An 18,362-nucleotide genomic window follows, 5' to 3' on the forward strand; every position below is an offset into this window, starting at 1 on the left:
ATAGGGACCATCTGCAGGAGGCTAAGAAAGGTCCGTGGTGAAGCACAAAGCCTTCTTTTAAATCCAGTTGATATTTCAAACACAGCATGAGGTACTTTCCACCTATGAATGCCGAGATGCTTGTGCATGGGGAAATGCTTGCAACTTCAATAATTAAAGCCTCTCGTACGGGAGGCAGGATTTTCTAGCTTCCACAGCGGTCTGTTATTTTTCCATGTTTATCATTTCCCCAGAGGTATCAGTGGTCACTGGAGATACTAACATTTATACGGTGAATTCCTGATGAAAGAGGAAAGTTTTGTGACTATTAAGACTGTTAAGCCCAGGAATCTACCTCTTCATTAGGGTGGTGGGAAGATTTTTGTTAGTTTAAACAGCTACCAAGTGAACACAAGAAACGGGACACTTTTGTGGCAACAGATTTTAAGGCTATGATGTACGCACACAGAAGACAAAAGTTCAGTGGGGATTTTTATAAACGTAAGCCTGTGTCACTGTTGCAAGCTGCTGACTCAACTGTGTCACCTGCGTATTTCTCAGAGTGGATCATTTTTTTTCCAGTAACATCATGTTCTGAGGAAGTTTATCATGAAACAAGTATCACGAACAGTCATTCTGAGCAGCAGAACAGCTTTGATAAGTGTCGACACGCATCTGACTTGTCTTTGAGCTCCTAACACTATTCATCACATTAAACACTCAGCTCAGCTGGACTCTCTGTTCCTAGTAAACACAGAGCGATTTCTAATTGCCATAATACAGCAAGTTTAAAAAAAAAAAAAAAAAAAAAAGTAGTATTTTAAAAATAATTTTAGGTGGTGAAATGAAATACCAGGATGATTCAGATGCCCTGGATGTATTCAGTCCTGAACATAAAGCCGTGGGCTCATTTATGTTAATAACAGCGCTCGAGAATTCAATCTGCATGAAAAACACGGTCCTCAATAAAGCCATGATATATAGTTATTATAAGCATGCAGGTTCTTTTAAATAAGTCTTAAGTTTAAATAAGCGTTGTGTGTAAATATCTAGTTTTAATTAGTATATTGCCAAGAAATTATACAACTAGACTCAGCGATGCTGTAATTATTTTAGGATCTATAAAACCCTCCCTCGGCTGGTGGTAGCTAAGTGTACTCTCCAAGGTTACTCTGCAGACACACTCGGAGCTGAACCGAGGGACTCTGAAGCCCTGTGGACGCAGAATTAGGGGGATAAATAAAGAGGTGGTGTGTTGTTTGGTTTGTTTTTTTTTAATTTGCACATTAGTTATACAGAAATAATCCACAAATTGCGAGCACGTGGCAGAAATCTCTAGAAAAGCCCAGCATCCAGGAGGAGCCGGCGGGGCCAGGGTCAGGTGAGGGCAGGCAGCTTTCCTGCCCCGCTTCGCTGGGCAGTACGGACACAAACCCTGGTGACTTCATCAGCTGTTTCCTCTCATCCTCCCTTCCTGGCACTCCTCTCTCTTCACACCAAGGGGCTTTTAAAAGACTGTGGCTGGACACCATCATAATGGAAGCTGTAGACATATTTGCTGAAGATTAGATAGTATAAATGCCACATGAAAATAAGGATGCTGGGCATGGAAGCTAAGTCACAAGATCAGCCAGATCCAGCTTTCCCCACGGGCTTTCCTCTCCCTTCAGAGTTGCTTCTTACAGCCCCTCTGCTGACGCCACCGGTGAGCAAACTGTAAGTCATGATAAACCCCATGCAAACCATGTTACTCTACATATTATCCTTTTCACTTTATTGCTTGGAGTTTTCTCTCCAGAAAGCTGTTACTCTATTCTTTGTACAGAACAATAATCTCCTAACTTTGATAACTTTGAGTCCCAAGTAGGCTGACTTCCACCAGGTTTACATGCTAGATATCCTGGTGGCTGGGGAAAGAAGAGACTTTCCGCTAGTCACAGCATGACAACACACAGACAGTCTGTCCCTGACTGTCCACATCACCGGGCTCATGCAGTTCAGTCGGGGCCACCCTGAGAGATCCCTGCATGGAAGATGAGGGGAACCTCAAGAGCTTTTCTCCAGCAGCGCCTGGGCTGTCTCACCTTGGACAGCAGGGTAACAAAGTCAGTCTCTGGAATAAAGCTTTGACATACTGGTGGCAGAGAAGACAGAAAGGGATGAGTGTGGAAGCACAGGGACATGTCAAGCTTGCACAAGACCGAGAGCACAAAACTCGATGCTTATGGATGCAGATTAGGCCACTGTAGGCAAACACAACAAGTCTGGGCTTACAACTCCTGTCCAGACAGCAGAGTGACACCCAGTGCAGCATCACTCTCTCCGCAGAGGCACTGCGTACTGAGGGCTGGGAACGGAAGGGGTTATTCTCATTGCCTGCTAGCAGAGAACCAAGTGCTTCCACCGAGCACAGAATCTCTGGGTGGCCACCAAGGTCTGCACCAACTTCACCCGAGTTATGCAGGACATCTCCAGAGAAGAACAAAAGAGTGGAAGGACTAGCAAAGGCACTGATGAGTCTTCACAAGTAACGTGTCACCCCCTCATCTGCTTCTGACTGACTCCACTGGAAGGGTGAAGATGCACGGGCAAAGCACTGCACACCTTTAGAAGCAACACAACCCCTCCACTGGGTGATCCAGGCTCTCCTGTCTCATAGTCAGGTCTCTGCCTCCTCCAACTATTGAGAAGGAAACTCCACAGGCTTACCAACTGACTTCCCAAGGACTGATGTACTTAGGGTTAGGCGGGCAACTACGCTTACAGACAGCGGTGGAGAACCCACACCGTATTAGTGGATAATTCCCCCAGCCAAGTCCCAAACTAGGAGCGTAAGTCCAGTGGGAAGAGATGGCTGGACGTGGAGACCAGCAGTAGAGGTCGGCATGATGACTGAAACTCTTTTTCTGTTTTATTCTAAATTTGTGTTTTGTAGGGCAGGATGCCCTGTCTACATTCCTTTACAGACTAAGAATGGACATTTATTAACAAGTACTTGGGCTCACAGCCCAAAACTCTAGACTCCTGGCCTGGGACTGTACAACAGAGAGGGCCAGTGACCCCCATTTATGTTTACTGTACTTCTACAGACACATGTTGGTGTGATAGGGGCATTCACTGTCTCAGGTTCAGGCCAAGGTCAGGCCAGAACACGGACCGAATTTATTTTCTCTGTGTAATCTGCTCAGACTGTGGCCCAAAGAGGGCCTCCGAGTCCACTAATCGTGAGTGCATTGTGAGGGATTCAAGACTAACAAAGCAAACAGAAGGGGCAGAGAGGGACTTTCTTAGTCCTTATCTAATTTCATGTGCTCATCCCATGTGTGGCAGACATGGTGGTTCCAGAGGAGGTGTCTGAAGGAACTGAGATGACAACGGTGGGATGTCTTGCCCCAGGAGGCTGCTTCCAGCCACCTAGACACAGTCTTGATACAAAGGTGAGGACCTGAGGTGAATCTGTTGCTAGGGGCTGGGCTGGTCAGCTGAGCCTGTGCAGTCCTCCTTCCATGGTAGAAGGTTTGCCTCTCTAGACCCTCTTTCTCCTCCCTAGCAGTCAGTCTTGTGTGGCATCGTGTGATACACAGGGATGCAGAAATATGGCAGTGGCGTAGAGTCCTGATGTCTGCACGTATTTGGGACAATCTGAAGATACCACAGGGGCTAGGACTTCAAATCTGGACCAGGCTTAGCAGTCTGGCTCACCTGCTGTGTGACAGGCAGCAGGTTTGTTCTAACAGTACTCTGAATGTAAACTATGAGACTTTGTACTGTGACTGACTTTACATGAAAGGCAGACCTTTTGCTGATGAGCAGCAGTCAAGCAGGCATAATGAACAAAAATGTAAAAGGAATCCCACTCGCAGGGAACTTAACATTAAACTAAAGCAACTCAGGTAAAAAGGAAACACATCCATTATGATTCATAATGCATAAACATCCATTTCTTCTCCGTTCCTTCTTTGCTTGCATTACTGAAATAGAGAAATAAAGGAAAAAATAATGATGGATGGATTTTGGAAGACGTAGAGTTCAACTAAGGATGGATTTGATCCCAACATTTCAGATTCTTATCTCATTGTAATTGGAATAGCTGAACCTCTCTTGTCTGCAAAATTAGGCAAGACATCCTGTGAGAATGGGCTCTTTTTCACAGCAGTTTAGTCCCCAGACACATAAAAGAATGAAAACAAGAAATGGAACAGAACATTTTCACTTTTGAATAATGGCTTCATCTGGGCAGTTTAGAACAAAACTTCACTGGAAGAGTTGAGGAGGAAGTTCTTGCTGCCAGTATGCCCATCCCTAGACACATTCTTCCATAGAGCACGTAAACACTTCTCTAAAATGATAATTTATCTAAGAAACTCCCATTCTGTAGAAGTCAAGAGAAAAACTGAAAGGGAAGAAAGTACATGTGGGCAGTAGATACACTGTCTACTCTTCTACCCCGAATAAATCATTCAACCAAGTCAATGTGCCATGCTGGATTCACCTTTATTCTTGCCACAAACTCCTTCTTTATCTACTCTGGCTTTTCAGATGAGCAGGAGAGGGGTGGGTGACTTCCTCTAGCATCAGAATCTTAGGTCCAGAGCAATTACAGCATTAACCTGAAACATCTCGGTTTTAAACCTCCCTGAGGTTCAACAGAGAGAGAGAGATGAATTCCCAGAAGACCCAATATCTCCACTGATTATAGAGGGAGAGTGAGGATTTTAGTTTCGTAGCTGGTGCCTCATTTTAATGCCTAATGTTAGGTAGGATGAAATCCAAGCCTTAGTCCATATACCATGTTAGCATAGACCCGAAAGAAAATTTGCTTTCCTCCCCATATCTTGCCACAGGCAATCTCTCTTAACATGCCATGCTCCTCTATCCTTACATTTGTATCTGCCTATGTTTGTTTGTTTATTTGTTTTTTTAAATTCAGAAGACTGTAAAATACAAGTATTGCTGAGTTATCCTTGTGTTTCTGTCCTTCATCTGGTTCATTTGCAGAGGGAATAATGATCTGTCACCAAGGTAAATTCACTACCCGGCAGATAATGCCACAGTGTTTCTGCTACCCATTTCACAGTAAGACATTCTTTTTCAATGATGTTGCATCTCTGTTCTCGTGGGAACAGTTTACGGCTGACATAGCAATAGTAGTAATAACAACTTACATTTATATTGTACACGGGATGATCTTTACTTCTCTCTCCTTCTAACAGTGGACGGCTCCCAGTCCTACTGCAAATACATCTGTCATGGCCATGACAGACAGAAATCTGGATTCACTACTACTGGGCTGCCTCATTCCTCAGCCGTTTGCTCAGATTGTCATACCCTTTCCAGCCCTGTTATTATTACTTTAAATTAAGTGATGGCCCACTACCATAGCCCCGCTCTAAGTCTTCCCTCACAAAAATCTGTGGGGTTCCCCTCCTGCCTCAAAACCCCAGCCACCTCAGCCCATCAAGCTGCTGTCCATCCTCTCCTGCTTCTCACCTCCTCCCTTCCTCCCACAGCTCAAGCTATGGCATGCTCTGCTGTACGATCAAATTGGCTCCCCTCTGTATGGCATGGGGGATACGGCTAGCTCTCTGCATTCTGCTACTGGAAACTTCCTGAAAGCAAATTCCCTGATTTTTAAGGACTTTGAGATATAACATGTGGGAAAATTGCAGGTGGTCCACACTGCAAAGCTGGTCAGGTGGGGACACCCCCCAAACACCAGCAGGTTTTCGGATGGGGATGCAGCTGTCAAAGAGCCTTCTGTTACAGATAAGATTTTAAGAGTAAGGAACTGAAGTAGAAAAATAACAGGGACACAGGTCCAGATTCTCTGTGAGTGAGCGTTACAAGCTACGTAAGAAATATTCCTCCCTTATGGTCATGGGAGAAGAAATGCCAGCAACGGGTTTGGCCCACCACAGGCCGGGGTTTGACACCCTTGTGCCTGGCTGGTAGGAATGTGCCAGCCTGTGTCCTGGCTCACCCGGTGAGATGCTGCACCCCTGAAGCACCGCTTCTCCCTCTGTCACCCAGCGCTGCTGTGGGCCGGGGGTGGCACTGCTGGGGGGGACATGGCAGCGAGCCCAGGGCTCGGGGCGCCGACCACGCATTCTGCAAAGGCCAGAGAGAGAGAAGAAAAGTATTCGGATCCCCGGTAGCGGCCTTATAATTTTCTTGTGCCTCCTTTCACCAGTGACAGGAGCGAGGTGTCGGCTCCTCATGCCAGAGTGTGGCTTGCAGCAGATCCCCTTGTTTCAAGTGCAAGTGAGGGAGGATAGGAGGTAATGATTAGAGACACTCTAAAATGATTGCATTAATTGAATCTTATGAAAATGGAAAACAATGGCAGTGTGTAATAATAATAAACCCACTATAACCACGTACATCTCTTGTTTACTAGAAAGTGCTTCACTGACTACACATTTACTCTAGGGCACAGCAGGAAACTTTTCTCCTTTAAATTTAATCAGCCCTTTTTTGCCTTTTTTTTTTTTTTTTTAATTCCAGAGAAAAATACCAGCTATCAGATCTGTGCTTCCCCTCCACTCCTAAGACTCCTCAGTGCAGTGCCTGGAGGTGATAGTGTGAACTCACTCAAGAATGTGGAGGCATTTTATAAATCATTTGGTTTCAGCAGGAGGGGGAGAAGGGGAGAAGGCAAAGGGATGATACAGTTTACAGCACATACTCGGCAGTAACTCCCAACTGTCAAACTTCAGCATTTTCTTCAGTTGCAACAGTGGTTAACAAAAAAATGTTAAGACAGCAGACATGAAATGCACATGGTAAGCAGCACATTTAATCAACTGGCACCCTTCTACCACCCCACCGCCAAAATCTATCCGGACACTATCACAACCCAGAAAAAAAAGTTGTATAACTGAAGATATGGAACTGACGGAAGAAAAAAGAGCAGAAACGAATTAACATGAACTGCTGTAAACAGCTTGCGGCACCCTTTGTGTGCAAGATAACAACAGCAGAGTTAAAGGAGTATGTTTACAAGCGTGGCTTGCTCGCCTCACCTTCCTCCTGCCCCCTTTTGCCATGCTCGCTACGTCGTTCCTGGGAAAATATTTGTGCAACATTGCAAATAAAAGTCTCCTTCTCACTTTCCAAGAAACGGATCTGGTATTTTTCCGTTTCACTCACGCTACGGCCAGGCTTCGGAGGGGATTTTATTTTCGCAGCTCTGTGAGAGTCACTGTAAACTTTCTTTCCATTTCCTATCTAGCAACTTTTGCAATTAAAAAGTAGTATCTGCAATTAAAAAATAGTATCTGATCAGCTACAGAAGTGATGAAGCTTTTCCTGGGAGCCTGGTCTCACCAAAGTGCCCTCCTTTGACAACAGCAACAGTTCAGCACAGAGCTTTCAGGAGCTGTGCATTGCTTTTCATGTGCACCTCTTTGCTCCTGTGCACAACTTCAGATTTACAAAATTAAAGCTACTTTGGAAAGCACCTGACTAACCCATGAATCTGCAGTACACGCAGATACATAGATTTTATTTTTTTTTTCTGATTGTGCAAACCAAGTATGAGTATGAAGGTTGGAACACATTTGAATGAAAATCACCTTGTACCTGTAAAACCAGGTATGATTCATCCAGGCACTACACCACACAGAGAAACCAGAGGAAGGTGTGAAATAACAGCATACATTTTCACAGTGTATATATATATATATATTTGGAAAGGCCTAGAGTCAACAGAATACGTCCTGCACCGGTCAGGAAGTCAGAACAAAAGAACACATGAGCGCGAGCGAGAAAGCACGATCCCTTATCGCAGCTCTCGGCGGTGGCCCCGTGCTGCACTCTGACATTCACGGCCGAATGAACCAAGCTCTGGCTGAAGCAGCAGAGTTTGAGGTGCTGGTGGTCCCAAATACAGTGAGGGATAAGTGTGTAAGTAGGAGGAAAAATATGGTTTGTCATAAAGTGCCAGGCTGGCTGTGACTTGAATCATGGGGGACCTCTGATGCTGTGGGTGGACTTGTTGAGCAGCAGAAAGCCGTGGCCCCTCGGCTGCTGCAGACGGGGCAGCCTGCCGTGGGCCACAGCTGCCACGGGCCACCACACCGCTGCCACCTCCACCTCGAGCAGGAGAGGAGGATGCTGTGGGTGGGCGGCGAACACCGCCTTCAGCTCCTTTCCGTCTCCTGCAGCTTGTGCCGAGAGAGCCAGCGCTGCGCCAGCTCCTCCGCAGAGCACAGCTCCCCACACACATTCTGAACTTCCAGTGGTTTGACCACAGAGGGCAAAATTTTGGCCAGGGAGTGCTTCCGATCGTGTGAGAGCAGCGGCGAGTCAGCCTGGCTTTCGCTGCTGCGATCTCTGAGTGAGTGGAGGGCTCCCACTCACTTCAGCAGCCGACTGGCACTGCTGTAAAGAGACACTACCTAAATAGATGTGAAGTAATGAATACTTCGGATAAGCGACTGATTTCAGAGTATGCTTTTATCCACAGGCCCTGTATTTATAGTTCAAGCCTTTTCAATTAATACGCACACCCTAAAAGAATTAAACTACTAATTATCACATTTTACTGTGGTTCACAGAACTTTCATCAGATCCAGTAAATGAAATCACGAGTTCAGCAGAAGAAGCTTTACTGCACCAAATTATGTCAAGGGTATATCATGTTGATAATAAAAGATCACTTGGTTGGAAGCCTAACCTAGAAGGTTGGGGAGGCGTAAAAAGTTCACATTTTGGATCATGCTGCTCTGGTGTGGGCGTTTCGTGTTTTTTTTCTTGGTTATTGTGGAAGGCAGTTTTCCTGCAAGTAAAATTTTCCCTTTGTCTTACATTACAGGCATTAGGAAATTCTTACATCGAAAGACAAATAGATAGGTTTGGGGTTTTGTTTTGCAAGTTAGGCCTTGGCATCACATTCACTTCCCACTAATAAACTCCCCTCTGTACTGGGCAGAAAATTAAAACGATGCCCATTACCACAAATAAACTTCTTTCCCTAAGTGCCCAGCTTCTTGGTGGGCGAGAGTGGTGTTCAAAAGCATCCTTCAGCCTGTGGTCTACTCAGGCGGTAGTGATTACCCTGACACAACACAACTCTCAGCTGTTGATTAAACAGCAAGTCTCTCAAGAAGATGTATGAAAAAAGAAATGGTTGTAGTGAAAATTGGAGATTATTCATAGCTCCAGCCGCCCTTCCCAGGACCCCAGGAGGACTGGCTAACGTTAGCACTGAGGCACCTCTCAACATGCAAAGGTGGGACACGGGTGAAGGGGCACGGGGGCAGCGTCCTGCGGCAAAGGAGGGGGCAGCGGGCAGCAACCTGGCACCGCTGTGGGGCAAAGAAAAGCCTTGGCCCTGCAGAGCACGGGAGGGAAACTCGCCTCGCCGAGGCATGGGAGCTTCTGAGCAGGGGGCTCCTGGCCAGCCCATTTCCAAGCTGCCCTCTAGATGGCCCTTGCTGTTATCTTGTGGATAAATATATGCGGAAAGGAATGGAACGGAGCAACAGAATAAAAATATATTTTGAAATGTCTTAGAATAATCACAGCTGTATTTATGCACCTTATCCACTGGAAAGGTTCATTGACTTTTTCCTGTACACACATATGGAGAAATAAAAATATATACTCTAGCCACATTTTTGTTTCTCCTTTCTTTTGCAGCATTCAGCCACTCCAAGCGTAATGAACGTTTCATGTCTTTCAAGCACTGCTTTGTCATGCTATAAGCATTCATTTCATGCTTTGAATATTTCCTGTCATACTTGCCTTGGATGAATTTTTTGTGGGAATGCTTTTGCTTGTGAAGGTTAATGGTTAGCAGCAGTGAAAACTGAAGTCCTCTGTCAATCCTCAAGTCTCAAACACTGCGGGTCACTGATGAGAAAGGCTCTCCACTCAGCCCCAGCAGAGGCTGCAGAAGTGACCCTGATTGACGACCGCGTATCTCGCCCGATTGACAGTCAACACCCTTTGCTGTTGCCATCACAGGGTCTCCTCAAGAGAGTGCCAGCTACTGATAAGCAGGCTAAATTCTGAGCCTAGCAGAGGACCTGCTAAATCCTGGAAATGGTGTAACTGTGCCTCACAATCTGGACCACAAAATCATTTGACTTTAAGCGTGACACTCAATGAAAATACGGTAATAGGAGAAAATGGTGTTTTCTTTCCTATTTATTCAGATGCTTCTTCATGACAGTCATGACACTGGCTGGGAAATACAGCTGGACACTGCAAAGTTTCAGTTCTAGACTATTACGATGAAAAGACCGAATTTCTAGTTTGAATCTATCTGTAATGAAACAAGATGAAAAAAAAAAAGCAAGACTAAATCCCACATAAGTTAAATTTATAACCAGACATATCTGCTTTTGTTTCCTTGGGAGATGTTGGCTCTCAGAACTGCCTACATGCACTCTCTCTCAGGCGGTGATGAAACACAGGTTGGACCTCATCAGACCTCTATCAATCAGCTGATGGGTCCTGTGAGAGTCAGGAGCCGATTCTGTCCAGCCCGCAGGAAGGCAGACGAGACCAAACCCACCGGAGCTCCCCTGCTCGGACAGAGCTTTCAAGCCTGGACAAAGTTCCCCATTGCTGTTCCCAGCAGACAATGCGATCCATAAGGGTGCAAATCCGATCAGAATTTGGTCCTGGCAAGTTACAAAGGTGCAAACAAGCTGACATCACCAGGAGCTTTGACTTCAGCGCCAGCTATGAGATTCCTTATTGAAAATGCTAAGGGCTTTTTTTTTTTTTTTTTTTTTAAAAGCTTTTTCTGAGCAAAGTTAATTTTAGATTAGTCCCTCAGGCTGTGATATCTCCTCAGTGTTGCTCTGTAAACAAGAGAGGAGAGTCTTCTTGCATTTATAAGATTCTGATGCAAATGATCCCATGAACAAGAACACTAATAAAAGCTGCCATTACTGTATCACCCTGTTTGCAACTGTAAGTGATTGAAAACTTTCTCTTCAAGGCTTGGTTATCTGCTGCAAATATGGTGTTTCAGGAATGTTAGTCATCTGAGACAACGTACTTTCTTCCTAACAGTACCAGTTTCAGCTTTGTGTGCTCAGAGAAGCTGCACATGCCCGTGCGCTCCTCAGGTGGGAATTAAGGGGCCTCCTCGAGGGCAGCTGACCCTCCAGACACCTCAAGTCCTGCTGCACTTGCAGCACCTCCTTGGTGAGTAAGTGTAAAGCTGGTTGGCATCAAGCTCAGTCACAGCTGAGAGAGCCCACGAGGCAGCTGGACTCCACCTGAAGGACTGGCGATGGGAGGTTAGGCCTGGCCTGAGAAGAAGGGATGGCCTCGGAAGGCGGTACGTTTCTACTAGTTAAAAATTTGACTGCTGAAGGAATTGGAGGTCGCTCAACCACCATTTAACTTACAGCACAGGCGAGTGGTGGGGACAACCACAAAGAACAGTTATGTTTTCTGCCCATCTTAGCTTGAGAGGAGGGTTTGAACAGCAAACTCTGCATCCGAGAAGAGCGCCTAACCCTCTTCCACTGGCTGAAGGCAGCCCACTGCACGAGACAAAGAGTGCCAAGCTTTGGGACCAGCAGGAAAGCACACAAAAAGGGGCCGGACTCTGCAGGCTGTTAGTTAAGACATAGAGGTCTTTCCACAGGCTGCTTTTTGCATTTTACCAGGTTGCACATAATCCCCTCCTTCCTTGCGGCCAAAGCTGTGTTACGCCTGCCGTGACCAGCCTTGCCTAGAGAAGCAAAGGAAACTTTTTGCATGTGTTCCCGCTATTGCCTTCTCTCTTTTCCCCCACAGCCTGAGGACCAGAATTTCTTCCTTTATGTTTTTAGGCATAGAAAAGTAAGCATATACTTGAACATTTTTTTTTAAGATTTAAAACTCAAGTCCAGCCCTACTTAAGCAAAGAATTCACAGATGATATTTACAAGTCCAGTGTAATTACTGCAGGGTTGAAAAACGAGTTCTGTGAGTTACGGTACATCATTGTTTTTCTTTTTTCTTTTTTTTTTTTTTTTTAATGTTACAAAGAACAATGTGCCTTTCATTTCCTGCAGTGCTGTTAAGGTACTTGCAGCTCAAAGCAGCAAGAATACATTAAAACTAAAAAGCATTTGGTTTTGGCATTAAACATTTTTATTTTTTAGATAAATGCCTCTCCCTCTACAGAAATTGTTTGAGCAATGAATTTGGCGCACATTTGTAATCAGCTGTAATAATGAATGCTGTCTTGCTCACTTGAAATGGGAGAATTTACCAACTTCTTTAAAAAGAATTTCCTAATCTACAATTAAAGTGCTACCAACTTTGAGTTATCAAATCACAATACCACATGCTCGAGAGACATCAGTTGTCTACAGAAAATGACACAGCATTCTTCTGCTTTACACAGCACACTGTGTGTGTACCTTTATGCTGCAGTTATTAATTCTCCAGTACTACCACATCAAACACAAACATCTCCTGGTGGATGTCTGACATCCATTTACTGACAGCAGTAACACAGCACTGTACCACAATTATTAACTAGTTTGTGCTACCCCTTCTTTGCCTTTCTCCAGAGTTAAACTCCTGATGGAGCAGGGCAGGATTTGACTTTAAATATTCAGTGAATCTCTGACAGCTAGAATCACAAATATCCCCACTTTGCAGACAAAAAGACTGAAAAGTTTTCCTACAAAAGTTTAAAATAATCCTACTTACAAAAAGAAAATCTATCCGATAGCCGTTTCCACGACTGAAAGAGAGAATAAAAGCCCTAGAGAGAGTCCACGGCAGTGCTGAGCTGGGAATTCAGTTGTTCCTGATCCCCAGGCATGCAGTCACTTCACTACATCAGACTAGCCATTTTGTCATCCTCAGTTCACTGAAAACTAGTTTGTTTATAAAATACAACACCAAACCAGTGCATTAAACAAGCTTTTAAAATCAATAACCTTTTTTTTTGATTGGGTGAATTGCAAAATCACTTTGCGGTGCCAACTGAAATGAAGCTTTTACATACCATTAGGCAACTACAAAAGTGGGGAATTTTCCACACGGGTGTTCCACCCAGCTGGTCAGAAAAAAAAACCTCATTTGAGCGAAATATCAGGACATCGGAACATGCTCCTGCCTTTCAAATGAAGTTGCTGGTCTCTTTCATCATCCCTCCTGCAAATTTGCTCACCCACATAACAAACAAACAGACAAATTCTGGGTTTTCTTCCTCTCCCCGAGCAGCAATTTCCCATGCTAACAGACCTGAGAGACTGCAGCACCATGCACACCATTCAGTTACACGTTAGCTTCACCCCTGGTTCCAGGACAAGACATCTGGACCTTGGACCATGCATGCACGAATGAGCCCTGTCTCGCCTGCATGTTTGCTTTTCATGACCATCATGCTGTATCTCTCTCTCTCTAGAAAAAAATTAAATGCTTAATTTTCTGTAAATTTTTGCAGTAGTGATCATGTGAGCGGCTGCCTCAAAACTATTCTGGCTTAACGAAGGCTGAAGAAAAGGCTAGAGTTGGTGTTAAAAGCCACCAAGAGCAGAAGATGTCACCATCTTCTCTGTCTGTGATGATTCTGCTCCAGAAAATGCAACTGTAAAGCCTACTTGCAAAAAGGAGTGGCTCTAAAAAAGAAAATCTTTTTTTTCCCCTGAAATTCACTTTAATGAAGGTTAGACATACAGGCTTTCCAAAATAACACATACAACTTATAATGATAAATTAAAATCTGTAGTAGGAGCCCTTCTTTTTCAGGGTTGTATAGTTGACCCTTTTGAACCTACATTACTCAAGGTATGCAAAATATATGTGTATAATAAATAGCTCTAGAATTTATGGAGTGGAACAGAAAGGATATTAACAGGCAAGTAGAGAGGCTGTATAACCCTCACAAGGCCTTTAAAGATTTATTTTTTTTAAATGAAGGAATGCATGCATGTAAAAGGTAGTACTTAATCGATACACTTCTTTGTGCCTTCCAGAAACACATACAAAATGATTCCAAATCTGCCCTCAATCTGGTCATTCTGCTGTTACCATCAGTGGGAATAAGATTATTCACAATACTATTTATTTTTTTTATTTAAAAAGTAAATTCCTCTCTGTGTGGGCTCATTCCCACTCTTCAGTAAAATCAATTACGAGACTCCCATTGACTCCGGAGGGATTTGGATCAGGCCCTGTGGAAGTGGGTCTACAGCAAGTGTAGAACAACGCAGTTAATATGATTTATTGTGTCCGTTTCTGTGCGTGCAGTTTTTCATTTTCTAAAGCCTGCAGTTTTGCTTTCATCCTCACGTTCAGTAGATAAGAGCTGCAGATCTGTGTTGATCTACACACTGGGTACACTGCGAGCTGGGGGCTGTGTGTGCTGAGAATGAGCTCAGCGTCTGCCCAGGGGGAGCAACCCCTTTAGGGCCAACAGACTGCGTTAGATGCATTTGTAAAGAAAATCTCCCACACAGGCACTGCGAAAGGTGCCTAATCAGTTAGGAGGCTTCTGCTGTGGTGGGGAAAAATACCCTTTAGTAAAACTGAGAAAAAGAAAAATCCTTTTCCCGTTTATTAAAAAAAAAAAAAAAAGTACCTTTTGCAGGTCACCAGTAAAGTTCCAAGAATTCACTAAAAGCTTGTTTTACAAGGAAGAGTCAGGCTCCAAATCAGAGATATTTCATTTCACTAGGCTCTTAGAGATTTTACATTATTAAACACTGACATTGCTGTTTTTCGGGGCAGTTGTTGAGTAACAGGCTTCCTTAAGACTAAGAAACTGCAGGGTAAGAAGAACTGTGGTTTAATAGCTGCGAAAGAGTATTATCTAAACAAGAAATAATAACATGCTTGGTGCCTAATACATTCTAAATTAAAATGTGATTTAATAAACATAGGCAACATATTCCCCACAAAAAGAATAGCAGAATTGGCAGAACAAAAATCACAGTTTAGTCAGTTCTTCTCTTAACCTCGCAATCCTTTGGCTACAAATTAGAATTTCTGTGAACAGGATTGATAAGGGAAATTAGGCACTGTCTTTCAGAAACAACAGAAATGTTTTAAGATGGTATGTTTAGAGATGAGCAGCACAAAATCTATCAAAATATGAAACCTTTCATATTTCAATGGGAGGAAAATACGGGAACTCCGAAAGCCAAAATCTTACCAGCCCAATGAGCCCTATGTTCTATGTCCTATGATATATGCTGGTATTTTGAAGTTTTTTATGTACCTAAACCTTTTCTTCTTCCCTTAATTCTATCTGCCATTTATACCCTGGTACAAATGCAGTCTGGATGTGAATGCAGCCCTTCAACATCACTCCCACTTTGCAGCTTGTTTGGTCCTAATAAAGTCCCCAAAATACACACTGAACACATACAAAACTGTAGGGGTTTGAGGCAGAAGCAGTTGCTCTGTGAAAGGGTAATCGCGGTTGTATTATTACAGATACAGTATTTCTACATGAGATGGGTTTACACATCCCAAAACTGGTGACAGTTTTTAGAGACATAAACCCTTCATGCAAGTTCTTTCCCATGTATGCACAGTAGACCCCAGTACAGCAGATCCCCCACCTACATTTAGGTCTTATAAAAAAAAAAATCTGGTTACGGGTAAAAAAAGTCAAGCAAAACTATTCATAATAAACACTCACTTTGGGAGACATTATTTCCAAGTCCTAAATATAAGTAGTAAAAGAAAACTCAGTTGCCGATGGGCCAACAAAAATTGTTGAGGTCTACCTTACTTAAACATAGAAAGGAAGAGAAGCTGTTCCCTTACGCACATAGTTATCCTTTCGCATGCAGTCCCTACAGAAATTCACTATTATTGACTGATTTTTTTTCGAGTTGCTTTACAAAGCAAACCATTGGTTCAGCAGAAGCTATCGCTTCCGCTTTAAAACTGTCCCAGTTCAAAGAATATTTAGTGTTCCCAAAAGTCACAGTCCTGCTGATGCTTCCAAACAAGCTCCAAACCGCTGCCACCTGAAACAATGGTACTGTGAACATACAGAGAAGGAGCAACAAGCTCTAGTTGAGCCTCCCTGACCTGCTTAAGCGTAGTATCTACAAGCTTTAAAGCATGATGATATAAAAATACAGACAACGCCGGTAGCACCTGTATCAGCCCCGCAGCGGGTGCCTGCCTGAGCAGCTGGTATGTTTATAGGTGTGCCGTCCTGCCCTGAAACTGCAGCGTTTGGGAGTGTTGCTGCTCAGTTTTGTTTAGCAGATTTTTGCAGTAGAGAACGGGTCTGCAGAAACATATTTCAAAGCAACCATTTTGTTTCGTGGGACTATCTGAGATCCTGCACTCTAAAATGATGGCTGGCCACATACCGAAAGTTAGGTACTTCAGGGTGTCATGTGAGAGCATCAATAAACAAAATGAAGTTAAAAGCACATAGATAAAAATGAAAGCGATGAAGCACACACCCCTAGGGGGTCATGACTCATGGCCCAGGGATTGAAAGCCTTTGCTACGGAGGAATAAGGATAAGGGTTGCATACAGCAGGCTCTTTAATGGCATCTCCCTAATTAAAATTATTTCTAAAGGAAAAAAAATGTCTCTCTCCAGGACTGGAGAAACAAATGCTACCTTAGCTTAGTGAAATGGTAGCATTTTAACTGTGAGGAGAGTACACAACCTATCTGTAGCTATCCCATGTCAATTCTTCTGAAGAATCTTTTTATATTAGACATAGGAAAAAAATCTTTATAAATATGGGCTGTTTTAATATCCCAAAGCAGGAGCAGCAGGTAAGAACTTACCATTTTCTGGCTGGTCCTTAATATCAGCTTCACTTGGCTGGCTGGGACTTTCAGATTGACTTGAATCTGAAAAACATAAAATACAGCCAAAAATTACAGGGTCTGCTGTGGAAAATAGATCAGAGGCGCCAGACTTCCTCAAAAGGCTGAGAGTACAAACTAAGGACAGGAGTGTTGCACTAGGACATGATAATGCAAAAGTCCTGTGCCTAGGTAATATTTTTGCTAGAAAAAAAAAGGGAATCTTGTTTACGGCACTACACAGAGTGCCTGGTGTGTGTGTTAGCATAAATTAAGCTTTGAGAATCCTTCTTTTTAGAGAAGGCATATTTAAACTACTCTCCTACATGTTTTTTATAATGCAGCCTCTATGTTGTATACAAACCAGAGCCTTAATCCAACACATAGTAAAGTCTCAAAACATATTTTCAAGCAGGCATATAAAGGTAACTAAGCAACACTACAAAGTCGTGGAGATTGTTGTCTACGCATTTCTGGAAGAAAATCTGCAAAACGGATAGAAGAGATGATTTTGTCATACTTTCGCAGTGGTTACAGTACAACCAGATCACTGAAATGTGCTGCATTGCCCCTGATTTGCAGTGGTATAAATGAGACCAGATACTGGATGAACTGCTTTAGAACTTGTGCAAATAATGGGTCCTACAAACTCCCAGCTAACACTCTCCAACGAACACAATTTATTTGCCTAAAATAATAAAATGACCTATAAAAGGATATGTGTAAATATGAGTGTTTTGCATTTTTTACACATTATTAACTCTACTTTATGTGAAGATGATTGCTCTTTGGTTCAAAAATTATTCTTAGCAGAAGCTTTAGTCAAACAGTGTTTTCCTTCTTAATTATTTCTATCACTATGAATTGGGAAAAAACGGTCCCTTTACCTGTGTGGAAAAATATTAAAAAAACCCCCAAACCCTCAAATTACTGCTTTCGCAATTAATACGAATAGAAAAAGATTTTTTTCCCCCTCAGAAATTGTTCTGTAATTTATTGATCCCATTAAAAAAGTTTTTGCCGTGAAACAAAACTCAAGAAATGAAACCACTTGCTACTGCATCAAAAACACCCCCAATCGTGCCAAACCTATTTTCTGACTCCACCTTGACTTTGCAGAGTTTAGAATTAGCTGTCTGAAATTTGACCACATTTCAGTGAGAAGTCAATGCAAGATCAAAAGGTCATGACACTTAACTGTGATTAAATTGAAAATCTTACTTCTATTGCAACAGAGTGATAACACCACCCTTTCTTTTTCTTTGAGGTATTAATAGCGCTGGAAGAAGCAGTACTACTAGTGACCTTGGGTCAAGCAATGCTAATTTATTGCTTTAAAAAGGTTCCTTGCTTTTAAGCAAATGAAGATTTTAATTACCGCAGAGCACTATAAAGAAAATGCCTATTTTAAATATTCAAATTTTTTTTTTTTACCTGCTGACTGTATGCATTAGGTATCATTCAGAAGCTTAGAGGACAATCTTGTATAAATTAAAAACTGCAAGTAAAAAAAAGTGCTCACAAAACAAATTTTGATAAATTTCAGAATATAAACATTCAGAATATTTAGCAGAGAAAGCTTCAGTCCCGATACTTCTATTTAAAATCAATGAAATTCTCCTAAAAAG

At 43.0% G+C, this 18,362-nt stretch overlaps 1 protein-coding gene across 13 annotated transcripts in view; it reads right to left on the bottom strand.

Moving 5' to 3' along the window:
- The window catches only part of NFIA (nuclear factor I A), a 358,382-nt gene that overhangs the window by 101,131 nt on the left and 238,889 nt on the right, over nt 1-18,362 (bottom strand). For 11 of the 13 annotated variants that reach the window (XM_074906089.1, XM_074906098.1, XM_074906088.1 and 8 more), the window contains exon 3: nt 16,714-16,779. The exons of the other annotated variants lie outside the window; for them this stretch is intronic. In XM_074906089.1, coding sequence (XP_074762190.1) covers nt 16,714-16,779 — 66 coding nt within the window. The remainder of the gene's footprint in view (nt 1-16,713; nt 16,780-18,362) is intronic. 13 annotated transcript variants of the gene reach the window in all.

Source organism: Athene noctua, chromosome 5, assembly GCF_965140245.1.
Source record: "Athene noctua chromosome 5, bAthNoc1.hap1.1, whole genome shotgun sequence".
NCBI lineage: Eukaryota > Metazoa > Chordata > Aves > Strigiformes > Strigidae > Athene > Athene noctua.